Here is a 24,332-nt window from a genome sequence, read left to right on the forward strand (position 1 = left end):
TTCATCAGATTATGCACTGTATTCACAATTTTCTGTTGGAGAAACATTTGTCTTAAGTTTCTTAAACAATTTCCCCTCACAATGTTACAGAGTTAAACCTCTCCACATCTTTGCCTGAGTCCTTCTGCTCAGTCATGTTTATCGATTGTGTTGCTGATATGTAGCCGGCATCGCCATCCAAAAGGCCATGGCCGAACCACTTATCTCACACAAGGTACTCTTTAAATCCACCTTTATTTCACTTATCGATACACACAGTGTGCATCTGAAAAACGACATGCACATGAGCAGAAACACTCGAATGTTGATGAATGCAGAGGACAGTGGAGGGCAGAGAGGGAAAAGTGGGAGGAAAAGCACAATTCACATATGGTTTCCATTAGTGGATTCCCAGTAAGGACAATTTGGTCTGGGAGAAAGTTTACATTTCACAGTCTAAAGGCATTTCTAAGACACTTGTACCCACTACAGAAGGTTCACTCGCTTATTTCACTTCGTTTAGGGACGCCGAGCATCTGACACCAACAACCGAGAGCAACGGTGGGAAAATGAATGAACAAATGCAGAGGTTCAGATTGGTTTACTTTGAAATGGAATATACAGTAAAAGGGGAATAAAAAAGAAAGTGCATTTTTCTGACAAGAGATGGTGTCATCATATCAGTCCTATTATAGTGATTACACTCACTCAAACTATTCATCTAAAACTGGAAAAGGATCAACAGCTAGTTTTGCCAACCAAACTGCCACTTTAAGATCAAGTTCACAAGAGTCCCAGCAAGCAGGCAGCAAAAAGTGTGAGCTGCACTCCGCCTGCATGAATAACTCCACATAAGATAGTGAAAGTTACAGGGCAAGGGAGGGTGCCTTTGTGTCTGGGTTTCAAGTTTGCCGTTTTAGAGAAAGCTCCTTTTTGCTTTTCCATGCCCGAGTCCAAAGGATCATTAAATGGAAAAAAAGAGTCCAAAGTGCTTTCACACTCAGAGTCACGGAAAAGGAAAAAACAGGGAGACTGTAGCAAAGGTATTTGGGATGGCGGCCAATGTGGCCTTTGGTTCTTAAGCAACAAAAATCACTCCTGAATTTGAAATAAACTGTGACAGACGTCCACGTAAAATCACTGAAATCAAACAAAGGTCTTGGTCTGTCCCTGTTCGTGGATCAGGTGTCACGGTTGTTTGCAGCTTTTTAGGATTTACGGCATGTGCCTTTCCCTGTGACTGTGTTTAGCCTTCATGTAACTCCACCCTTGTGTGTATGTATGTGTCTGCATTGCTTACAGACTGTTAAAGTTGATGTTGGCGCCAGATGAAAGAGCTTGCATGATCTCACATATTGGCTTTTAAGGGAGGTGGGGGGCTAATTGCCGGTTTTGGTATCAGCTTCGTGGCACTGTGGTCATTATAAACTGCAGCCAGATATACAGTCTGAACTGAGATGATTAGAAGCAGATAATGCTGCTAACACAGTCCAAGTAAATCCCATCTGATAGTACAATAGTTCACATTCATAACAATGGATGTCTTTAATTTGCTTTGACACTCCTTAATAAATCTGCTCACATGACATATGGTTTCCTGCAATGTGAATGAGTTCAGTTTGATAAAGAAATAACAGACGCGAGGTTGAACAGAAGCCCCCTCGTACAAAATGTAATTTGGTGTTCATAGACTTAACTTAAAACTCCTATTCCAGAAATAGGTTGAGATGCTGTGCAAAATGTAAATAAAAACAGAATGCAATGTTTTAGAATTCTTAGAAACCAATATTTCATGACCAAAAGAACATAGTAGACACATCAGATGTTGGAAGTGAGACAATTATTAGATGGAAAATATCATATTCAATTTGAAGGCTGCAATATGTCTCAAAAAGTGCTGGAACGGGGGTGGGAAAAAGCTGGAAAAACAAGTGGTATTCATAAAAAACTGCTGGAGAAACATGTTACAACCAATTGGCTTATCTGGCAACAGATCCGTAAAAAAAGAGCACCTTAAGAGAGGCAGAGTCTCTTAGAAGTAAGATTGGCAAAGGTTCAGCAATCTGCAAAAAACTATACCTTCACAATGTTACATGAGGAACATTACTATGGAATTGCTCTTCAAATATTCTACACTACTCAATGTGATCAAAAGATTCAGAGAATCAGGAGATATTTCTGTGATCTTCAGGCCCTCAGGAGGCATTGCATCAAAAATGGACCCCATTCCATCTGTCTGTGAACACAGTTCACCGTGCTAGCTGCACATGCAGGTTAAAGCTCGACCGGACAAAGAAGAGGCCATATGCGAACGTGATCCAGAAACACTGCTGTTTCCTCCGGGCGAAAGCTTTTTGAGAATGGACTGAGACAAAGTGGAAAATAGTTCTGTTGTCAGATAAATTGAGATTTTTCTTTTTCATGTTCTCGTGAAAAGTTCAAAAGCCTGCATCTCTGTTGGAATGGGGGTTGCATTAATACCTATGAAACTGCCGAATTACACATCCAGACACATATGCAAAAAAAATTTTATGAAATTGTGAAGGGTCTTAATTTCAATCTGTGATATGTTTTATTGTGAAACAAATCCTGGTGTATTCTTTTTCATTTCCACAGTGCCCCAACTTTCCTGGAATTAGGGGCGTAACTTTAAAATGAAAGCGTTTAGAATTGTACGTTTATGAATCTGAAGGAAAAGTTCAACATTTTCCCTATTTTTAACAAAAGTAAAGTTCTTAAAAAGCATCTTGTCTAAAATAACAACAACAACAACCAAGAGCCATATATCAACAATATGGGTCCAACCGTAAAATATAACAAGTTGGTTGGTTAAGGAAAAAAAAAATCAAGTGTATGTGGGATGTTGACTTTCTGAAAAATCAATAATGAAATGCTATGGCAGATGATCCTATGGACCATCACCAGAGCAATTGCATGTAATTTCAGTTTGATTGATGGCTTTTAAAGGTTTCAGAGGTTTGGATATTTGGAAAAGACTTGAAGGAAGTAAACAGAAGCCGAATGGCATCCGGGTGTGCAAAAGATCTGCTGGTGCTCTTTCGCTGACTTTTTTGCTACAAGCTGAAGAGGAAGATTTTGCTGTCAAAGGTTGTACCTTTTGATGCCAGACATTAAAAAAAAAAAAAAGCTGTGAAACTACAAGGATGGTGTTTCTTCTCCCAACAGTCTGATGATACCAGAACCAGTGGCATTGTTAAAAATCTCCCTTTACTGCCAGAGTTTTCCTCACTGTCACTTGGCCTCAGCAAAGTCAAACAGTATTTCCTCCCGCTGAAATCGAACAAATAAAAATACCACAAAAATACACTTCCCTTCCGATTGTCATAATGGACAAATCCGGTCTAAAACGGCACAAAAGTCATCCGTTATGTTCTCTGCTATGGGCTGTACAGTTTTCAAGCATGGCTGCAAAAAGAAACCCAAAACAAATCTCATGTATGTATAGAACATGTTCTTTTGTATGTTTAGTAAAATGAAGTGGCACTAAAACTCATATAAAACACACATGTACAATTTTCTAATACTTTGGAGAATTTACACACTCTCCTCCTTGCACACAGTTTGGATACAAAACAGTACAACGCAGACTATAAATAGAGAATACTATTTACATAAGGCACAGTTTTTAGTGGTATGTGTTTCTCTCATAGCTGTTGCTCCCCAAACAGTATCTGAGCGTACACGGTTCCGCTCCGCGATGCCTTCGTCTCTGGAACTGGCCTCACCAGATCCAGCTCTGCGTACGTCAGATTCTCCTCCACTATCCTCGGCTAAAAGGGAGGCGAGAGAGAAGATTTAAACATAGTGGCAAGACAAGAAAGCTTGAGAAAAAAAAAATAAATAAAGTTTCTGAAAAACCCCATTAAGCTAATGACAAGGCTGAAGATGCCGTGGATTTACTGTTTGCATAAACCTCTGGCTTTGGTAAACGTACGCAGGCTGTGCACACAGGCCACCTAAGAAGAGTTCTGAGTTAAAAGGGAAAAAAACTGCATTTTGTATCATTAAAATACCAAATATCTGTTAAATTTCGGACAACATTTGGTCTTTTTCCTTTGTATTTGGGCAGCAGAAAAGGTAGAGTGTGACAATGAATGCCTTGCAAGATACAGTAATACATGTTCCAGACATGAAAAGGTATGAGCACAAGAAAAGTCAGAGGTTTACTCCAGTTAAACACATTCAATTTATAGAGAATAACCTGCGAAAAGAGGCTAAAAATGTAAAAGAACACTATTGTACTCACCAATACTACTTTCCTTGGTTGAGGTTTTAAAAGTTTGGGTTTGCGTGATTTGTCTCCAATGGGAGCTGCATGTGCGAAACGCAAACAAGTGATTTTACAAAGGTTTAGTAGCCAGGTGAATGTACATATGTTTTAATGTGTACAGCAAGTAGCAGTCCTTTCCATCACAGCCACAAACATCGTCTTTATGAAGGCCATTCTACATGTAATGGGTTTAAGGAATTATCTGTAGATTTGGGAAAAATTGCAACAGAGAGAACTTTACCCACAAGTTTTACAGCATATGAATGCACGGCAGAGTGTTTACCCTTTGCTGGTATCTCTGGCGGTATCTCCTCCTGGTAGTCTCTGCTCCTTTTCTTTCTGTACCTCCTCTCCTTCTTTGGAAGAGCAGGAGAGACGCTGACCACACTGGTGACTGTCTCTCCTGAGCTGGAGTTGGACCAGATTAGCAGAGCTTCAGTGCATTTGAATGCTTGTATTGAAGCTACTAACAAAAAGGGTTGTTCGGGATTAAGCTGCCCTGCCCAAAAAAATCTTACCAGTTCTGAGGACTTTTGACCAAATGGTAATTATCTGTAGAGACACAACACATTTTTGAAGTTAAGTACTCGTAGAAAAAGGGAGAGGGCATAGTAAGAAATGTGGATAAAAGAGGAGAGTAGGTTGGAGACGTGTAATACAGTGTTGATAAAGACCACGATGAGCTTACCTTTTAGCCTCTGCTTCCTCTGTATGAACTGGCAGGTTACCGTCACAGTGAACATGCACATGCACAGCAGACCCACGGAGCAGATCAGCACTGCACACAGGTACACATCTGAAATACAGCACAACATCCACATGCCTAAACATTACTTCATTGTGTGCTAAAATTGGAAGAAGAAGAAAAAAAAAACACGTGTCTTGCCATGAGCTATTTTAAGCCACGTTAGTATATTGTTTGGGTTGGGCTATTTTTGTCAAGTCCACCGCAAATGTGCACACACAAAAACTAAAAATATCCTGACGACTTACCTTCAAACAAACTCCACAGCCTTTCTTTGGCCTTGGAGGCCGGTAGAACATGCACTGCACAGGAAAAAGGAGAGAAGACAAACACGTGAAGGCCATAGTCATCACTGTGGCGTCCCTGCTGCCTGATTACACACTGTCGAGAGTTTAAAGAAAGCTAATTGTAGGAAGACAGGCCCCCAAAGCTGGTCTCCTCCCTGCATGATTAAGTCTCTGATTCACAATCCACATGGCTTAAACTTTGCTGGATGAAAAGAGTAAATATCTCATTAACTTTGACATCATTGTAAACTTTTAACCCACACCCAGCCATACTCATCCTTCTCTTTTTGGCGTTGATAAACTGCTGTTGAAGTAAATCTCTGAAAATGTTGCACCTTTGAATTGTTTGTTTTACCACTTGATTTATTTTCAGAGTGGTTTAAACATAAAAATATTGCAGTTGCTTCAGTTCTGGCCCTACTTTTATTAAATTTATGACTAGAAACATTCTTTCTCACAGATTTATTGCGTAAACAAACGTTGTAATTTATCAACCTATTGCTAGCAACTTTAGAATAACAGTTAAGCTATACAGTTTAGTTTTACGGGTTGCATCCCGCCATTCCGACAAGGCTTTCCATATAAGGAAATGAGCGTTACTCAACAGGTGAGTCCCTTCTTTCAGTTCATGCATTTTACATGTTTTAAGACATGTGTACAGATGTGATACAGTCTTTAAAAGCGTAATTAAAGCCTCTCCCTCTCTCTCTCTGCCTGTTATTCTTCAAAGCGTGTGATGTTTGAATGATATTAAATTGATACTGAATGATGATTTAAGGGTCACATCTACAGTCAGAGGGGAGGATCAGGTGGATGTGGGCTTATTTCGGATTTTAAAAATAAAAATAAAAGATGATGGCACTCAGGATCCATCCATAAGGGCTGTGTTGTTGTTACTATTTCACTATAAATCTGGTGTGTGTGTGTAACAGCTGTCATGTAGGTGTGTCGGATACCGTCAGATCCTGACAATGTCATGAGTCTGTGGTCATTTTCAAAACGCACTCCAAAAGCAAATCAATGATATTCAGATAGTTAATAACATAAAAAGGAGCGACAAACACGGTTCACTTATTGATTTAAAACTAAAAAAACTACTAAAAATAATAATAATAAAACATTTTGGGGAGCCTAATATATGAAATTGGTTTTATTTACAGCACCAAGACGTCCGACACAGGTGAGCTGCCATTGATATCTGCGATTGCAATTATTATTGTTGCATATGATGACAGCGTGCTAAAGACGCATTGGCTCTGTGGAGAGCTCCGCTCCAGCTGGCTGCTGTGACAGGTCACTGACACTGTTTCTGCTTCATCTAACATGTTTCAGACTCGCCCCATTTACATTAATACCTGTATTTTGATATTTGAAATTTCAGGGGATTTTGATAATAATTTATGATAGTTGGTTTGCGAGGTTGTGGAGTTCCTCTAAAAAAGAAAAAAGGCTTCAATAGGCTATTAAAGGAACTATTGGAATGGCAGGATGTTTATAAAAAATAAAACATCCCGCATTTCCGACAATGGGAGGAAAAAGGTGTCGGAATGAAATAAACAGCATAATCGAGATTTAAGATGAGAAGTAATGCCTTAAATCTACATTAATGTTCCTAATTTGGACCATCACTGGCAGATTTGACCGGAAGCAGCTAACGGGATAATTTACGTTAGCATTACAGTAGCTGGTGAGAAAATCAGTCTGTAGCTAACATTTTATTTTTTGTCAAAGCCAGTTCATAGAAGAATAAAACTCTAAAATGTACTGTATTTCCACAAAGATTTTTATCCTACATGCTTGATAGGCTATTCATGAAATGAGACAAATCAAGACTGTTCTCCAGTGTTAGCTTAGGCCTTTTTCAAAGTGCATTTTAATGTCTAGCGATTTATTACTAAAATAGATTTTAGTGGAATAAATAAAGTCACCTCTTCAATTTCCTATATTGGCTTTTTTGTTTTGGCATTTATCATTTTTTACCATGAAAATTATGAGTTCTATGAATTATATATGGGTTACTTGACATCATGGGATACAGCAAGCAGGTAGGAACTTAAATTTAATACCCTAAAAAAAAAAAATCAAAAATCCAATACTGTGTGATGAAAATCCCAGTTATGTGCTGTCAGTGTCCAAGTGACAGTGAAAATGTGTTTCCCATGCTCACTCATTTCTCCACCCTCTCTGACCACAGGAGTCTTAACACCGCTGTACTCTTGCTGAGGTGGTAGCATGAAGCTTGTGAAGTGACACCCACCAGGACATCTTTAAATACCCAAAACCACCACCAGCTGACGACGGGCAGGCTCGCCTCTACGCCCACTGGAGTCTTTCCCACAGGCTGACTGGCTGACTGACAAACCAACAAGTATGCCAGCAGTCATGCCTCCCATGATGCATAAGCTACCATATCTGAAGGTGGATGGATGGCGGAAGAGTTTGTTTCTGCTGGTTTGGGAGGAAATGTGTATACTTTTAAAGAAACCGACACACCCCGAATGGTAAGAAACAAGTTGAACATAGCCTCCCAATCGCAATTCCCATCGCTGAAAAGGAAATTAGATTTGTAGCCAATCTCGTAAAGTAGAGCGTCACAGCCTAAGTAAGAATTAGAGGGCGTCAAACATCACATAAGGCAGTGGGATGTTTATTGAAAAGCCTCGTTCTGAGAGAGCTAAGAATGAATCCGAGGAAAAATGTTGATGCAAAATGCAACGTTGTGCTTTGGAATAAAATAATTCATTTAAAATAAGTCTCACTTTGAATTTGTAAGCGTGTGTGAAACCAAAACCCTCCACTGTCTGTCTGTGACACTACATTCTACTTTTTGGGAACACTGGTACTCATTTTTAAAGAAAAGACTAAGTAACTATGGGGTTTTGAAGTATAATCTGCGAACCCGTAAGTAGATTTGCAGGTTAAAATGTTTAAAACTGAAGCCTAGACGTAATTACATGTCAATCTAAACCTGGAATGAAAACAAATTAGATTTACTTTCCGGATTACATACTACTTCAGTTCAAAAATGGTTTAGACTCATTTATTGTTTATTGACAACAAATGTAGTCACATAAATAGTTTAGTGGCTGCTCCCAAGGGTTGCAGTGAGCTGCACATCCCCACCTTCAGGACAGAATTGATAACAAATCACAATGAACTGTACGGTTAGTTATAAATAAGAAAAATGTGTCAGTGATAGAGCAGCAGATGCAGCAGTGAGCATAATAACTGTATCTTAATAGTTTCTTCAGCTGTTTCAAATGGCAGACGGTCGGATATATATTTCTTTGAATGATTGACAGTGTAAATCACGACAACATCTTTGACATTTATGTGTTGCTTTTGCTTCGGGTTCAGTGTAGCTCTGTCAGTGCAGCAGCTGTACATGCTGGAAAACTTACAAAGTGGATAAATCTGCTGTGCTGTTTGCCATGAAACTGTCTTTTATCCTCATGTGGAAAAAAAATGTCTCCTTCCGACTGCAGCTTTTGAAAGGCTGAAGAGGACACAGGGCTACTGTGGACGGATTCATTAAACTCCGTTTTGTGCTACAGAGGCACAGAGTTGTCTTCAGTTTCGCACTGTGTTTTTCACTTGTGGTTTTCACTCTTTTTTTTCTTTTTTTCTTGCCCCAACAAACCCAAGACAGTAAACATCAGTACACAGATGAGGTCTGGAATGAATAGTGATCCTCTGTGACTGTATTGTAAATGACTGCAAATGAATGCAAGCACACAGCGACATTAACAAAGCTTTTAAGAATCAACCCTCTAACTTCCTGTTGCGTCTCTGAATCATTTCTTCTGGGAATCGGCATCTTATTAAATGAGCAATTGTTCGAAATGTCTCTTTGATGCATTTACCCACAAACGAATCCATTTTGTTGAACTGTAAGTCAGTTGTTGCCACTTTCTTAAAGGGGAAAAAAACTCAAAAGAGACACGTATAGTTCAATTTCCCTTTTAGTGTCCTTTCTATACTTAAACCCACGCCACATGCGGCACACGGATGTGGCGTGTGCGTCTTGCCCACGTGGGTCAGTTTGCTTATGCCAACAGGAGGCTATATTTTCCACACTGCCCTCTGTCTCCAGTGAACCTCTTTGTTGAAGTGTTTATTGTTGTAGTAGTAAGAGGAGTGAGAGGTTTTTGTGAATGAGATGGAAACACCTCCTCACCTGATGCCGCCCCGCCCCCCAGCACAAGAATTCCATTAGTTTGATGTCCAAAAAACACACACAAAAACAAATGTGCACGTAAAGTTTTGGTTACACGGTGTGTCTCATCTGAAGTTGAGACCAGAAGCAAAGGTCTCCTGGGTGGGTTTAACCCCTTAAAAGCCCAGCTGAAGTTTGTCCTTGCTGTCAGAGTGTGTAGGGCAGATGGTGGGTAGAAATCCCCCTCCCTCCAGGCCAGAAGGAGGGCAGTTTTCCTGTGTTTACACATCAGAATTACAGTAACCCAAGATGGATGTGGTGCTGCTTATTTGTTCTCCAAAGCTACTAATAGGTCTTTAGTCAAGTGATAGTTTGCCAGAGTTTCTGTTTAGTAGAGATGGGACCAAGTCACACATGTGCAAGTCTCAAGTAAGTCCCAAGTCATTTTTTCTTGGGCAAGTCAAGTCAAAGTCAAGTCAAAGTCAAGTCAAGTCACCTTATTATTGCAATTTTACTTGCAGAATATGATCTTAATAAAGTGCAAAGACAAGATATAAGTAACTGTCAGTAAACATTAATGGCCAATGTGTCCAACCTGTCCACCCCGTATCATATCAAGCTAACGTTAGCTAACTACCGACTAGGCTAACAGGATAATATTAGCTAATTTGACAAGCACTCACTGGTCAGAATGGATCTTCAAATGACGAACAAAGTTGGAAGTTGTCGTCTGGCTGTCCGAGATGTTGATGCCGCATGTCTTTGACTGTGCTGTTCGTCTTTTGCCGTCAAAATGCTAATTACGAAAGCCGAAGACAACGACTCTCGGTCCTCCTCCCGCTGACATGTTGATGCATATCTGATATAAGTTTATTCTCTCCAATAAACACGTAAGGTATGTAGAGAGGGCATGGCTGATTGACAGGGTAGGGATCCAATCATGACGCCATTCTCAGCCTACCGGGTAATCGATATAATTTTTTTTATTAATTTATTAATTTTATATTCAAACTGAAAACATGAACTGAATAACACTCAAGTCATTCAAGTCATCGTGTCTCAAGTCAAGTTGTGCCGAGTCTTTAACTTCCAAGTCGAGTCTCGAGTCTTTTATTTTTTGTCAAGTCAAGTCACAAGTCATCAAAACAGCAACTCGAGTCGACTCGAATCCAAGTCACAGTGACTTGAGTCCCCATCTCTGCTGTTTAGTAAAGTGTTACTTTGTTTAGTTTTGAAGCTGAAAAATTGGTTCAACTGTTAAAGAACGTAGCTACATCTGACGCTGCTCTCTGCTTTCGTACATAAACAAGAACCTCGTGAAATAATAAATGAATAAGAAATGGAAACAAAACATCAGCCACCAGCTAATAATGTGGCGTATTAGTTCTTCTAATTAGGATAAATCCAACCAGGCAAAGTGCATATTGGCATTGCACTGGAACATTCCGGTCAAAATCTCTCTCTTTTTATCTTTAAAACCTAGGTAATAAACCAAGGACAGTTTTAGTTCATTAACAGCTCCACAGCAGGGTTCTATCGATAAGATGCCGCTGGGAACATTTGTCATCACAAGGCCCAAAAGTTAGATCTGAAAAACGTGAGCGACAATGACATTTTTCTCTGCTTACTCGAAACTGTGCATCAGTAGGCAAATCCCAGACATATAACAAAGTCAAAGGATAAGGTTACCAGCCCTGATCTAACAGGAAGTAAATGAGGGTTAAACAGAAAAGACAACAGTGCTACACCCACTGAAGTCTGCACAACAAAGTAAACGAGATTAGTTTTCCCAAAGACACTTTGTAATTCAAAAAAGAGCCCTTATTTATGGCTACAAACATTCAGATTGATGCAGTGCTTGTTCATTGTGTTTTGACTACTAAAAAATTGGAGTTCCCTGCCAGCTATTGTGGGATGTGACAGAGGAAAGACTTGAGGAAGGAAAACTGCAGGCAGATGTGCATGGTTAATGGTAACAAGGCTAAATGCAGAAGACACGATGTGCAGGGTCTGTTGTGTGACGGATGTGATGCTCGTCAGCTCTGATTCTGCTGGTGCTTTAGTCTTCGAGTTTGGAGTTTCGACCATTAGTCGCGTATTGACTGCAGAGTTTTTGCTAGTCTCCCACAACAATTTGCTTCACAAGGCATTAATCAACATGAGGCTTTGCCTCTTGTCAGCTTTCTATACATATTGTACTTTTGTATGACCTGAAAATGTGTCCATTGGAATCCATTGGACACATTTGCCCAATTTGTACAGTTGGATGAGGCCTTCTCTTGTCAGCCCTCTATACATAGTGTACATTATTCTTTGTGGCCTTATTTCAGTATCCATCCAAAAATGCTGCAGTAGGCTTTTTTTATTATTAACACTGAAACCATAATGGACCGGCGCTTCCTTGGATGAAAATAGCTTCCCACTTCCTCGACCACAGTGTGTTAAGAGCCACCACGACACAACTTCCCACTCAACTGTCACTGCAGACAAACGTTCCAGCTTTACCCTCCTGAGCACAACTATCTCTTGTTCCTTTTCTGCTGAGTCTCTCTAAACTTTTTCTGTTCTACTTTTGGGAGGAAAGCTCCACATTGGGGCCAGTGTTAGCAGTTCTTTGTGGGGACCGCGTGAGGGCTCTGGCCCATACTCAGGTGGGCTCGACACCCTGAAAGTTGCAGCCTGTAAGGAAGCTGTGAGGAAGCATTTATGTAAGGATTTAGGAAGGATTTACATCAAGTTGATGCAACAATGTAAATATGCTTTATCTTCAAATGTATGTGAAGATGTCCTCATATTATTATTTCTAAAATGTTTTTAAAGGTGTTACTTAGGGGTGGGACGATATGCTTTGGTCACGATTCGATTGTATCCCGATTGTTGATAATTGCGATTCTACAAGTATCGCGATTCGATATAATCAGTAATTGCAATTTTCTTCCTCCTTAAAAAAACAAACAAGTTGAATCATACACTTCTAGAATGAATGTCGTTCCCATAAACGATGCACATCAGTATGTGTCAGTCAGTCCAGCAGCTGACATTTATTTAAACTCAGACAAAAAGAGGTACTTAACATGTACAGCATTTTTTAAAGTTTACAGTTACAAAATGAATTCAAATGTCCACACAACACAAATGTGGGCTAGTTTTAACATAACTTAATGTAATGAATTGATGAAGTTTTTCTGTACACGGATATGACGTAATAGAATCGATTCTGGGGAGAAAAATCCATTTTTAAAATCATCCCATTAACAATCGCGATATGTACATGAATCGATTTTTTGCCCACCCCTCGTGTTACTGCTTTTTATCTCTGTGCAGTATCTGGTACCAGTAAATGTCATCAGTTCCATTCTGCGAATGTTTCTGGTGCCAGAGGTGCCAATGAAACCTCAAACACTTTGCTCGCTTTCCAAGATCACCTTCGGTTAGAGCCGCAAACTTACTGAGACGCAGGACCCTTTCATCTCCAGGCTTGTCTCTAACCGATGACATTTCCCTCCTCAAATGAAAAGCAGGACAGTGCTTTTGCTCACTGAAGCCACTCAGCAGCTTCTGGAGCCATCTGAATTACATCACCCAGTTGTGGTTAGCAACTGCAGCTCCCGGAGACACATAATTGCTCCACTGAGACAAATAGTTTTCACAGTTTGAGTTTATTTGGCCTTCTTTATTCCTTTAATACCATGCGCATATGAGCATCTCCCCATATACTTTAAATTCCTACATGAGAGCATGTGACCAAATGAAATGAAAACGTGGCGGCAGAAGAGCTCAACATGCCCATTCCCTCTTCAGTCGAACACAGTCCTTTATTTTGAGGTATAAAATACTGCGGAGAGCTCTTTTTTTCTGTCTGGAAAAAAAAACTAAAAGTTGGAAACTGCTTACCATCAGCTAAAGTTTTCTGTCTAGAATATCCTTGCAGACAAAATCATGTACTTAAGGCCTGTTTGCAGTCTTACTATTGTCAAAAGTGTTTCCGTCCTACCCATTAAAAGAAATCCCATCATTCTGTCACACACAGTGGAAAATACAATATTCCCAACTTCTTTTTTTTCAGTACAGTTTCTTTCAAGCCAGTAAATTAAAACGACTACTAGTTTAATCCTAAATGATCGATGAGTCATCCTATCGACACGACCAGATAGGCCATCTTTTGATACCCATCAAACCCATGACGACTTGAACCAATTGTGGGGTGGATGCATCTTTTCTGTGTCATCTAGATTGTAACAGCGGTTTGATTTCTAGCTTCAAACAAGTAAGGGGTGTCATGGAACAGTGCTGCATGAAAAAACAAGATGTCACCCAAGTGGACAAGGTGCTGTGGACTAACATGGCTTGTCCACATTTTAAGGTGAGACAGGGTCGTCTAATGCACTTATTGTCCACTTAAGCAACTACCTCCTTTTCTACAGCTTATTTCAACTTGGTTATAAGATTCGAGGCAATGCTTTACTTTTGTGTGACCTGAAAATGTGTCCATTGGAATCCATTGTAACTCAAATGAAGTTGACCTCGGCCTCTTTCTGTGGAGGCCATTGATCCATCAAATCTATAAGCACAAGTATGGAAGTTTTTCTGTGCCATCAGAGTTTGAATACGAATTTCTAATATTGAATTTTTACAGCATCAAAATCAGACTTTGAATTTGAAAAACCAACAGTCTAAAAAAAAAATCTCTATTCTATTGGGCATCAGCCATGTCCACCAACGCAGGTGATGGTGCTTCGGTGAGTGAGGTTACTTTATTTGCCTTTTGTGTTAGTAAAATTGAGTAATAGATATTACTAATATCTATTGAGTCGATCTGTCCAATGGAGCATAACTTGTTTGGTTGCCGTTGGATGAATTGAGAAGGGGATCGATTGCTTCTCCCTGTTTACCCGGATGTTGAGTCTGGTTCTTTTTCCACTGAATTTTTGAAGTTGAATTTTTTTCCATTGAATTTTTAGATGTAGAATTTTTTTTTTTAGATGTTGAATTTTTTTTACACTGTTGGTTTTTCAAATTCAAAGTCTGATTTTGATGCTGTGAAAATGCAATATTAGAAATTCGTATTCAAACTCTGATGGCACAGAAAAACTTCCCTACACAAGGCTCACGGGGATGAGGGCTTGTATGTTGTCCCTTGCATTGCTTCAAAGGAAACAGGGAATTGAAACTGCTAAAGGGATCTTGGCCTCGAAAGCCCCTTTTCCAAATCAAACATGAAGCATGGTGAAAACAAAGCGTTGGCTTGGCAAAGAAAAGAAAAGGACAGGGAAAAGACCAGACAATGCATGGGGCTCTCACCTCTGAGCTCAGTAGCAGCAGTGCAGTTGGATGAGGCCTTCCAGCGGTCCTGGTTCTTTTTAAACTCCTGCACCCGACACATGTAGAGCCCACGGTCCCCTTCAGACACACTCAAGATCAGCAGCTCAAAAATCTTCCCCTGCTTTACCACCGTCAGCTTCAACTTGGGCCACGGGAAACTCTTTGTGTAGTTGCCGTAGAAACGAGCTTTCCTCATGTTGACACGGGCAATGAGGAGTTCGTCCTCTGGCCGATCGGTGCCCGCAGGCAGGAAGGTCCACTTAACAACCGGTAAGGCTGCGTTGCGCCGTCGCTGGGACACGACACAAGTGAGTGTGATGTTTTGACCCTCCTCTGCAACCGTGAATGGGGACGGAGTGATGGTGGCGTTGATGGCCAAGCATAAATCTGGAGAAACAAGTTATGGTTTGGACAATTGATGTTCTCCGTCATACATCCGTATCAGACGTTCTTAACAGAACATGTGAAATCACAGTCACAAATCACTGTTTTTTTTGTCTTTACTTTAATCCTCAATATGTTTTTCTCACAGTTGTCAACAAGGAAGACGCAGAGGATTTTTTTTTATAATGAAAACGTCACTGGATCAAACATACCAGGGGCTATTTGTGTGTTAGACTGCTTCTAAAGACTGATTACATGACAGCCCCCCCAGAGATGAAACCAAAATATATCTGCCGTCCCGTACTGGGTGATTGGGCTATAAGTCCCTGTGGATGGGACAAATGTAAATGTAAATGTACTTTATTTATGCAGCCCTTTACAGACACACCTTACGGTGTACCAAAGTGCTTTACAGCAGGTAATAAATAAAGAGAAGAAGAAGTAAACAATAAAAGAACAGTGAAAGCAATGAAATACAACAAAATCAAATAAGATAAAATGAGATAAAAGTGTCATCATACTACTGGGTATTAAAGCTGCAGTCTGCAGGATTTGTTGTTGTCATACGTAAAGTCCTAATTTTTGGCATTTTAAGAGTTTACATGATCTATCAGAACGCTTGAAGTTGAAAACGGTGACCTCCGTAGTCGCAAAATGCAAGAAATGCTTAATTTTTTAACCGAAAAATAAAAAGTTATTCAACTTCCTGTCCCGCCCCATCAAAACACATGAGAACTCGTGCACGTCTACGTGCACGCCAGATTCGCGTACACGGCTCCTCATTCATCAACTCACCTGTCATTTGCGATCATGGAAGACACAGTAAGTAGACTAGCCCGTAATGAAGTTCAATAGTCCAGATAAATAAGCGTGGGGACAGCCTACCTTGTATCGCGCGTGCACAATCGGTGATTGACAGGCAGCAGAGCCCAGCTCGTAAACCTGATTGGTTGCCTTTTACCGGTCCGGTCTGCAATTTTGTAAACAAACCTGCTGGCTTTGGAGGGACCTAGCGGGACATATAGGGGACCTAGAGAACTAATTTTTTTTTGTATTGGGGTATTTAATGTACAACTTTCAGAATCCCCGGACAGTTCCAGGCATTATACTTGAAAAAGAGTTGCAGACTGCAGCTTTAAATGCCATACTAAATAAGGAGGTTTTTAGCCTAGATTTGAAGAGGCCCGGGTCAGAAATAAGACGCAGCTGGACGGGGAACTTATTCCAGAGCCTGGGGGCAGCTTTGGGAAAAGGCTCGCTCACCCCAGGGTTTGTATTCTGACCTGGGCACTTCCAGCAGAAACTGATCTGTTGACCTCAGAGCTCTACCAGGATTGCGGACTGTTAAAAGCTCAGATAAATACGATGAGGCGAGGCCGTTAAGAGCTTTAAAAACAAACATTATTATTACAAATGTCTGGGAATTACTCATAAGAACATGTGTACGTGTATTATAAAGGGACAGAAGGGTTGACATGTAGCTAGCTGGCATTGCAACAAGCTATCACAAAATTACAGGCATACACATCCATTCACAACAGCTCGAGAAAAAAAAACTGTGACCGCCCAAAGGTTCAAGGTGTTTCCTCACATAAATGTAGTTCAATCCATTTCTGTTGTGAAATGAACTGAAATGTCATATTTTCATCTCTATTTCCCACCATTTCCTTCCCTTTCGTTTGAGGGGAGTTTTAGGCCCAGGAATGTGCATGACACATGTCACTTCAAAACGAGTCAGACGCACACAGACTCTTTACAAAAGCAAAAGGTTCACAAACTTCTCTCGTGTTGCTTTAAGGGTCAGAAATGAACTGGTCATTAAAACTGTCGGTTCGAGGCAACGTGGCCGAGAGGCCCGTATCACTTTTATCGCTTGCGTTCGGTATCAAATCCGGTACAGAGCAACAGAAAAAGAACAAACTCCCTTTGTTAAAAATTTAAAAAATAATAGGGACACGAGGAAACTTTTAGGTCGTATTTTTCTTGAGTTGAGAGTAAGATAAAAGGGTTTAGAGCCTTTTTGGTTCCACATCTGACTTTAGCCGCTTTCGGACAGACCGTTCTAAGAAAGTAGTTATCAGAACTACCCTCCTCGAATTTCGTTCTGATAACTATCCTTCCCCAGCGGAACTGTTTCAGTCTGCATTCGCACATGAGTCGGGACCTGATAGGGACTGATGCGCCGCGCGCAGCCGTCTGCTTCAGTGACGTGTTAGCCGTTAGCCGTTTAGCGCTACATTCAAACACAAAACAAAACGGTAAAAGTAAGGAGAGTAGAAAAAACACCACCAAGAAGCTAATATGGAGAGCGGGGAGGCCACTGTGTTTATGGTCTGCATGATGGTGATATTAATCATGGACAATCACATCAGGCGTCTAATATCGAGGCTGGAAAAGCTCACAGAGAGAGTCAGGAGACATACCTTTCCATTTCATGAAGGAAGAAAGGAGAGCAGAGCGCTGCAGACAAATGAGACCAGTGTAAGTTTAACTTATTGAACAGGCGCCTGTTCTGTCTGTGTTGTATGAGTAAACATTTCAGCCGTGATAGCATGACATGGGGCGCAGCTACCGACCACCACACACCTCCGTCAGATTAGTTCTATAAGAACTATGAAAAGACCCGACCTCGGAGAAGGAGCTAAATAGTTATAGGAACTAAGGGAGAAAGCCCCGAGTTCCTGTATGTCCGAACACGGGAGAAAACGGCCCCGCGGGTTAAAAGGTTATTAGAACTGCCAAAGGTTCCTACAGTCCGAAAGCGGCTTTTCACAATAGCCGCAACGGTCCTCCTCGAATTTTGTTCTGATAACTGTCCTTCCCCAGGGGAACCGGGACCAGGTCGGGACTGATGCGACGCAACCGTCTGCGACAGCGACGTGTTACTTTAGCGCCACATTCAACAACAAAACAAAACCTGCGAAAAGTGAGGAGAGTAGAAAAAAACACCACCCAGAAGCTAATATGGACAGCGGGGAGGCCACCGTGTTCATGGTCTGCATGATGGTGATATTAATCATGGACGATCACATCGGGCGTCTAACATCGAGGCTGGAAGAGCACACAGAGAGAGTCATGAGACGAAGGATCGAGCGCAGGCGATACTTCTTCATTTCATGAAGGAAGGAGAGCAGAGCACCGCAGACAAAGGAGACAACGTGTGAGTTTAACTTATTAAACACGCACCGGTTGTGTCCGTGTCGTATGATGAAACATTTCAGCCTTGATAGCATGACAAGGGGCGTAGCTACCAACCACCAAACACCTCCGTCAGATGTGTTCCTATGGAACCCAGAACAGACCCAGCCTCGGAGAAGGAGCTAAAATGGTTATAGGAACTGAGGGCCGTGGTCCTGAGTTCCTGTATGTGCGAATGAGGGGAAAAACGGCCCGTGTAGGGCTGTCGCGATAACCGCAAAATGCAATCACCGCGGTGCTGAGAGGACCTCCGCGGTGCGTGTCCAGGCCACCGCCACCACCGCCCACGCAAGCAAGCTTGCACGCGCAGAACAACTCGAGAAACTGAACGAGTTTTTAAGACTGCACAGTAGATACAAAGCGACTGACAGAACTGATACTTTTTAAAGCCAGCACAGTAATAATGATACATTGTATATTCCCCTCAAGGCAGGAGAAACACATTAACACAGCTTGGTGCCGCGTTTCTGTCGTCACCTTTGCATATAGGCACCGCACACGCACACACGTCTGCAGGCCACTCGTTGTGGTCTCATTCTCCCTCGGCAGCTGACATTACAAGAATATGCCTACTCAGTGTCGTAGCAATAGAAGTTAAAATAAAATGCAGTGGCCTACCTTTATCTCGGCTTTACTCCTCTGCCTAGTCCGGACACTTTATGGCTTTGAATCTTCCCTTATTATCCATGTTTACCGTTGTAAATGCGACCGTCTAATATCAACAATAAACTAGCTTCCACAGAACCACAGCTTGGTGTGCACATTTGCTGTTGGGAAATACCTGATCATTTCAACAAAACTGTGTAGGTGAAACTATTAAATAAAAAAAATAAAAAAAAAAAGTTTAAAAAATGTGCCGGGGTTGGTTGGTCGTCGGCAGTCTGTTTAAAAAAAACTGTATCCCGGACACCTGAGCTCAACTGCTGCCCTAATCTGCTTCGTTTTTCTCCGTCATTACTAAACGAAACGTGCCCAGGTCTGCAACAATGTTGATATTTGCCATGTGGCACTGGCAACAATGTTGCAGAACTGGGGTATGCGCTGCTTGATCTCCGCTATGTTGGTCTGTGAGCGAGTAAATGACAGGCAAAGCAAAGTGAAATGTCAGAATCGCTGGGAAAAAAGCCGGATTATGCGCTCGATTTTCATCTAACATTGCATGTCGTGGAAAGTAGCCTAATGAAAAAAAATGCGATATCACCGCATACCGCGCTGTTTAGCGGCTATGAGTCACCGCGGTGGGAATTCCCTCACCGCGACAGCCCTAGGCCCGTGGATTAAAAGGTTATAGGAACTGCCAAAGGTTCCTACAGTGGGAATGCGGCTATAGATGATGAGCGCGTTTCTGACTGACTTGTCTCTCTATAAGCCAGTCACTGTGACAGAAAGGGAGCCAGTGTTACTAAATCAAAGTCACTAATTATGTGTGAAATCCCTGAAAGTCCAGGACCCGGAGTGAGTCTGCTGTTGCCCGACAGTCGTCTTCCCTCTCACACCGACGGCCGTGTTGTTTTTGGCAGTTTTTGACGACATACTCGGATGAGCACAGAGGGACAAACCTAACTGCTGTGGCTGCACATTTATTACGCATCTGCTTCTCCAAGGTTAGGCAGCATCACAATGCGCTCCTTCCGTGACGCGCCGTCATTTCACTGTCACCAAAGTTAGACGCTGTGAGCACAGCTGACTCTTGTGCAGATTAATCTTTTATTTGTTCTCCAGTGACAGAATAAAATGAGCAAATAGTGACAAGTTGGAAGTGTTGCTGCTGTAACAAATGACTGAACTAATTCTCGAGAACTGCGGCCACTGTTTTACTTTAGAACACTCACAGAACAACACAGTTTTACTGTAGAATCCCCACGAGTGCAAACACGTGCCACTTGGATAAACTTGCAATCTCCCGAAGCTCAATTTTTTTGGGCAGACTCATAAGTTCCGGGTCTCCAAACATTCTTCATCGATCTACAATGTGTTTTTCTCCATCTCTTCAGCCCTCTCCCCAACATCCTCTCCGATTCTCAGATGTTTTCCCTGAGGACCGCTGGGAAACATTTTAGCCTCCGACACATCCACCTTTTTGCGAAGCAAAATAAGCTTTTCATACCTCCAAACAGTGCTCGGGTCAGAAGAGCGAAGACCAGAGAGATCTTCATTTTCCGCAGCTGCAGCCCCCATAAACTCCAAGTTAACTGTGCCTGAAGAAAAGTGGCTGTAGGTTTCCTCCCCCTCTTCTTCTACTCTATTTTTTTTTCGTTTTGCCAGCTGAGAAGTGTAATATGAAACATTGGATGCTCTGTTTCTACTCAGAACCTCCCTCCGCCCCTCCTCCTCCTCCTCCTCCTCCTCCTCCTCCCCACTCACGCAGTCAAAGCACATTTGGCAAGCTCCTGTGCGCGCGCGCGCGCATTCTTATGCACATGCATGGAGCAGACTGAAGCAGACAGGTGAGCAGAGTGAGGGCACACACACAGACACACACACACACACACACACAACCTCTGATTCTGGTGAGGGAGTGGGAAATGTAATTTCCTGTGCAGGATAGAGGATGCGGAGGGTTGTGTTGTTGAGATTGACGCCCAGCAAATCACACTTCCAGCTGTGGGAGACAGCGGGCGCAGACCTCAGTCAGGGCTGTTATTTTGGAACACACACATAGGCTGACACGAAAAAGGAGGGTTACAGTCTGCGCATTTATCACTCTTAGCCAATGGTAACCAGTCAAAACTAGCCAACTATTATGTCTTTGTGGGTCTGTGTGTCACCCATCGTGTTTTTATGTCATGTAACAAGATCCCACAGTGAATCTTTGTACAGCAGTCTTTCCACTCAGGGTTTTTGGGACACTTTGTGGTCTTTTTATCAAACCTCAGACAAGAGTGCTGTGGAGTTTTGGGACACTTTTGATCTAGAGATAAAGGAGACTGTCTGCAGAGGCCTCTTAAGTGCTTCTCGTCTGGCAACAGTTTGACAAACATGGATGTTTCCTTCACAAAGAAGTCCCCACATTACGGAAGATCTATAACCTTTAGCTTTTCTTAATGTCTTACATCAAAGAAACTTGTTTTTTTCTGTACTAGTTTGGCCGGAAAGTGATTAAAAGATAAAAGAGGCACCTTGAAGCGACATAAAGAGATTTTTCTAGAAGACAAATTCCACACAAACTCTGCTTTGTCCTCCTTCAGTTCCTAAGAGAAAATGCCCAGCTTGGCCCACTCTCTGAAAACTCATCATATGAAAGATTATCGCATATATAAGAAAGGTCTGGCGCCCTTGGAGTCACATTTCAACTCAGGGGACCCGTTTCGTCCTGTTTTTCAGCACGCTTGGGAGCCTAATAGACTTCAATACTTTCCTCAACAGGAAATCTGCACAATGAAATTGTTGCCAAATGTTCTCTGCTCAGCCATCGAATGCAGAAAAAGGAGAAATTCTTTGTAAAAAGGGACGTGCGCTCTTAGTGTGTTGTAAGCTAAACCGTCATGATGTTTTCCTAAACCTAACCACATCATTTTGTTTCCTAAATCTAATCATGTAGTCTTAGTTTCTAAACTTCACCAGAAACTGAGAATGAAACAGCAAATAAAAGTTCAATGTAAGTCTAGAGGTAAAGTTTCGTACAAGAGTTCCGTATTTAGTCCCCCCGACCTCATCTCCAAATGTGTTTCTTCACAGTAAAACATAGAAAATATGTTTGAGAATGGAGTTTTTCCAGCAGTTAAATCACAACAATTAACTCCTGGTCTGGAGGTGATAGAGATGAGAGGAACTAAAGAGTTCCTGAGTTCCTCTTTACAACCTCTTTAGCACCTCCCAATGTGTCCTGTTTCTTCAGCTACTGAATTCTCACCTGAGTAGACCAGGTGATCTCATGTGTCTATGCAAATTTCATGCATAGACACATGAGAAAAGAAATGTTTTTAACCTGGATTTAAAAATGTCTACATTTGGTGAAAGTTTAATCTCCACTGGCAGTTTGTTCCACTTGTTTGCAGCATAACAGCTAAATGCTGCTTCTCCATGTTTAGTCTGGACTCTGGACTGGACCAGCTGACCTGAGTCCTTGGATCTAAGAGCTCTGCTGGGTTTATATTCTCTGAACATAATCACAGATGTATTTTGGGCCTAAACCGTTCTGGGATTTGTAAACCATCAGCAGGCTTTTAAAATCTATCCTGTGACTGACTGGAAGCCAGTGTAAAGATTTTAAAACTGATGTGATGTGTTCAGATCTCTTAGTCCGGGTTAAAACTCCAGCAGCAGCGTTCTGGATGAGCTGCAGATGTTTAATGCTATTTTTGGGAAGTCCAGTTAAAAGAGCATTACAGTAATCGAGTCTACTGGAGATGAATGCATGGATGAGTTTCTCCTGGTCTTTCTGGGAGAGGAAACCTTTAATTCTGTTGATGTTTCTGAGATGGTAAAAAGCTGCCTTGGTGACAGCTTTGATGTGGCTGCTGAAAGTCAGATCTGAGTCTATCAACACTCCGAGGTTACCAACTTGGTCAGTGATTGTAAGGTTCAGAGTCTCAAGATATTTACCAACGCTGACCCTCTTCTCTTTGCTACCAAACAGAATGATCTCAGTTTTGTCTTCATTTAATTGTAGAAAATTCTCTCTCATCCAGGTGTTTACTTCCTGACACTGACACAGTACGTCTGCTGGGCTGCAGTCGTCTGGTGACAGAGACACATAAAGTTGTGTATCGTCTGCATAAGTGTGATAATTGATGTTAAAGTTCTGTAATATCTGACCCAAAGGGAGCATATACAAGTTAAACAGAAGAGGTCCAAGAATTGACCCCTGGGGGACTCCACAAGTCATGGCCACTCGCTCAGATTCATAGCTGCCAATTGTAACAAAATAACTCCGGCCTTCTATGTAGGACCTGAACCAGTTAAGGACCGCTCCAGAAAGTCCAACCCAGTTTTCCAGCCTGTGCAACAGGATTCTGTGATCTACAGTATCAAACGCAGCGCTGAGGTCCAACAGAACCAGGACTGAAACATTACCAGAATCAGTATTCAACCTGATATCGTTTAACACTTTGACCAGAGCTGTTTCAGTGCTGTGATGACGTCTGAAGCCTGATTGAAAGTTATCAAGACTTCCATTTTCATTCAGAATGTCGTTGAGCTGGTTAAATACAACTTTCTCAATAATCTTGGATATAAAAGAGAGGTTAGAGACAGGTCTGTAGTTGTTCATCATAGAGGCGTCTAGAGTTCTCTTCTTTAGGAGTGGCTTAATGGCAGCTGTCTTTAGTGACTCACTGATGCCAGTGAGCTGTTAACTATTTGTAGGAGATCACTTTCTACTGAGGTAAAAACAGTTTTTAAAAAGGCGGATGGTATTATGTCCAGACTGCAAGTTGTTGATTTCAGATGCCGAACTGTTTCTTCTAAGATTTTTAAATATTTTAATATATAGATAGCAACAAGATAATTGCAGGTTTTTTTTCTTCTTTTTTTAAATGGCGCTGTGGTTGTGTTAAATTATGTTATTTAGGGCATTGTGACTGTACCTAAAGTTGAGGGGGAAGTAAAACCATATAAAAAATGCCAGTGGAGCTGACAGAATATAAAAGTTCTCTGTGAATTCATGATTAAAACCATTTTCACATTCCAAAAAAATGTATCCATTGTCAGTTGTAGAAATTGTGAGATGTGTCAGGTCACATGATTAAAGCTGTAAACAGTAAGTATTAAACTGTGTAGTATTAGCAAGTATTTAGTTTTTAACAATGAAAACTAGCCATGTACATCATTTCTAGCCCTAACCAGCAGCTGTCAACATCACATCCTACACCTCACTGAGTGATACTGCTCCTCGCTCTACCACAATTCAGCCGTGTTCTTCTCCTAGCATAGCGTCACCTCAGCTTCCTAGCTTTTCATTAAAAAAAAATCTTTATTTTTTATTTTTATGTTTTGTATTAAAAAAAGTCCAACTTTACAGAATTGTTG

The 24,332-nt window shown here is 41.4% G+C and overlaps 1 protein-coding gene across 2 annotated transcripts; it reads right to left on the minus strand.

Annotated features, from left to right (window-relative positions):
* Positions 1-234: 234 nt before the first annotated feature.
* On the minus strand, positions 235-20,614 carry vstm4b (V-set and transmembrane domain containing 4b). Of its 2 annotated transcripts, XM_075457896.1 has the most exons (8): positions 20,470-20,614; positions 14,760-15,167; positions 5,264-5,317; positions 4,959-5,066; positions 4,789-4,822; positions 4,554-4,678; positions 4,247-4,311; positions 235-3,770 (listed from the first exon to the last, which is right to left on the minus strand). In XM_075457896.1, the coding sequence occupies exons 1-8, from the start codon at positions 20,516-20,518 to the stop codon at positions 3,645-3,647; spliced, it is 969 nt and encodes a 322-aa protein (XP_075314011.1). In that variant the 5' UTR covers positions 20,519-20,614; the 3' UTR covers positions 235-3,644. The 2 variants fall into 2 exon arrangements, with proteins under 2 accessions (XP_075314011.1, XP_075314012.1); XM_075457897.1 differs by lacking the exon at positions 4,959-5,066.
* Between the last annotated feature and the right edge of the window lie 3,718 nt (positions 20,615-24,332).

This window comes from Odontesthes bonariensis, chromosome 23 (genome assembly GCF_027942865.1).
Source record: "Odontesthes bonariensis isolate fOdoBon6 chromosome 23, fOdoBon6.hap1, whole genome shotgun sequence".
NCBI lineage: Eukaryota > Metazoa > Chordata > Actinopteri > Atheriniformes > Atherinopsidae > Odontesthes > Odontesthes bonariensis.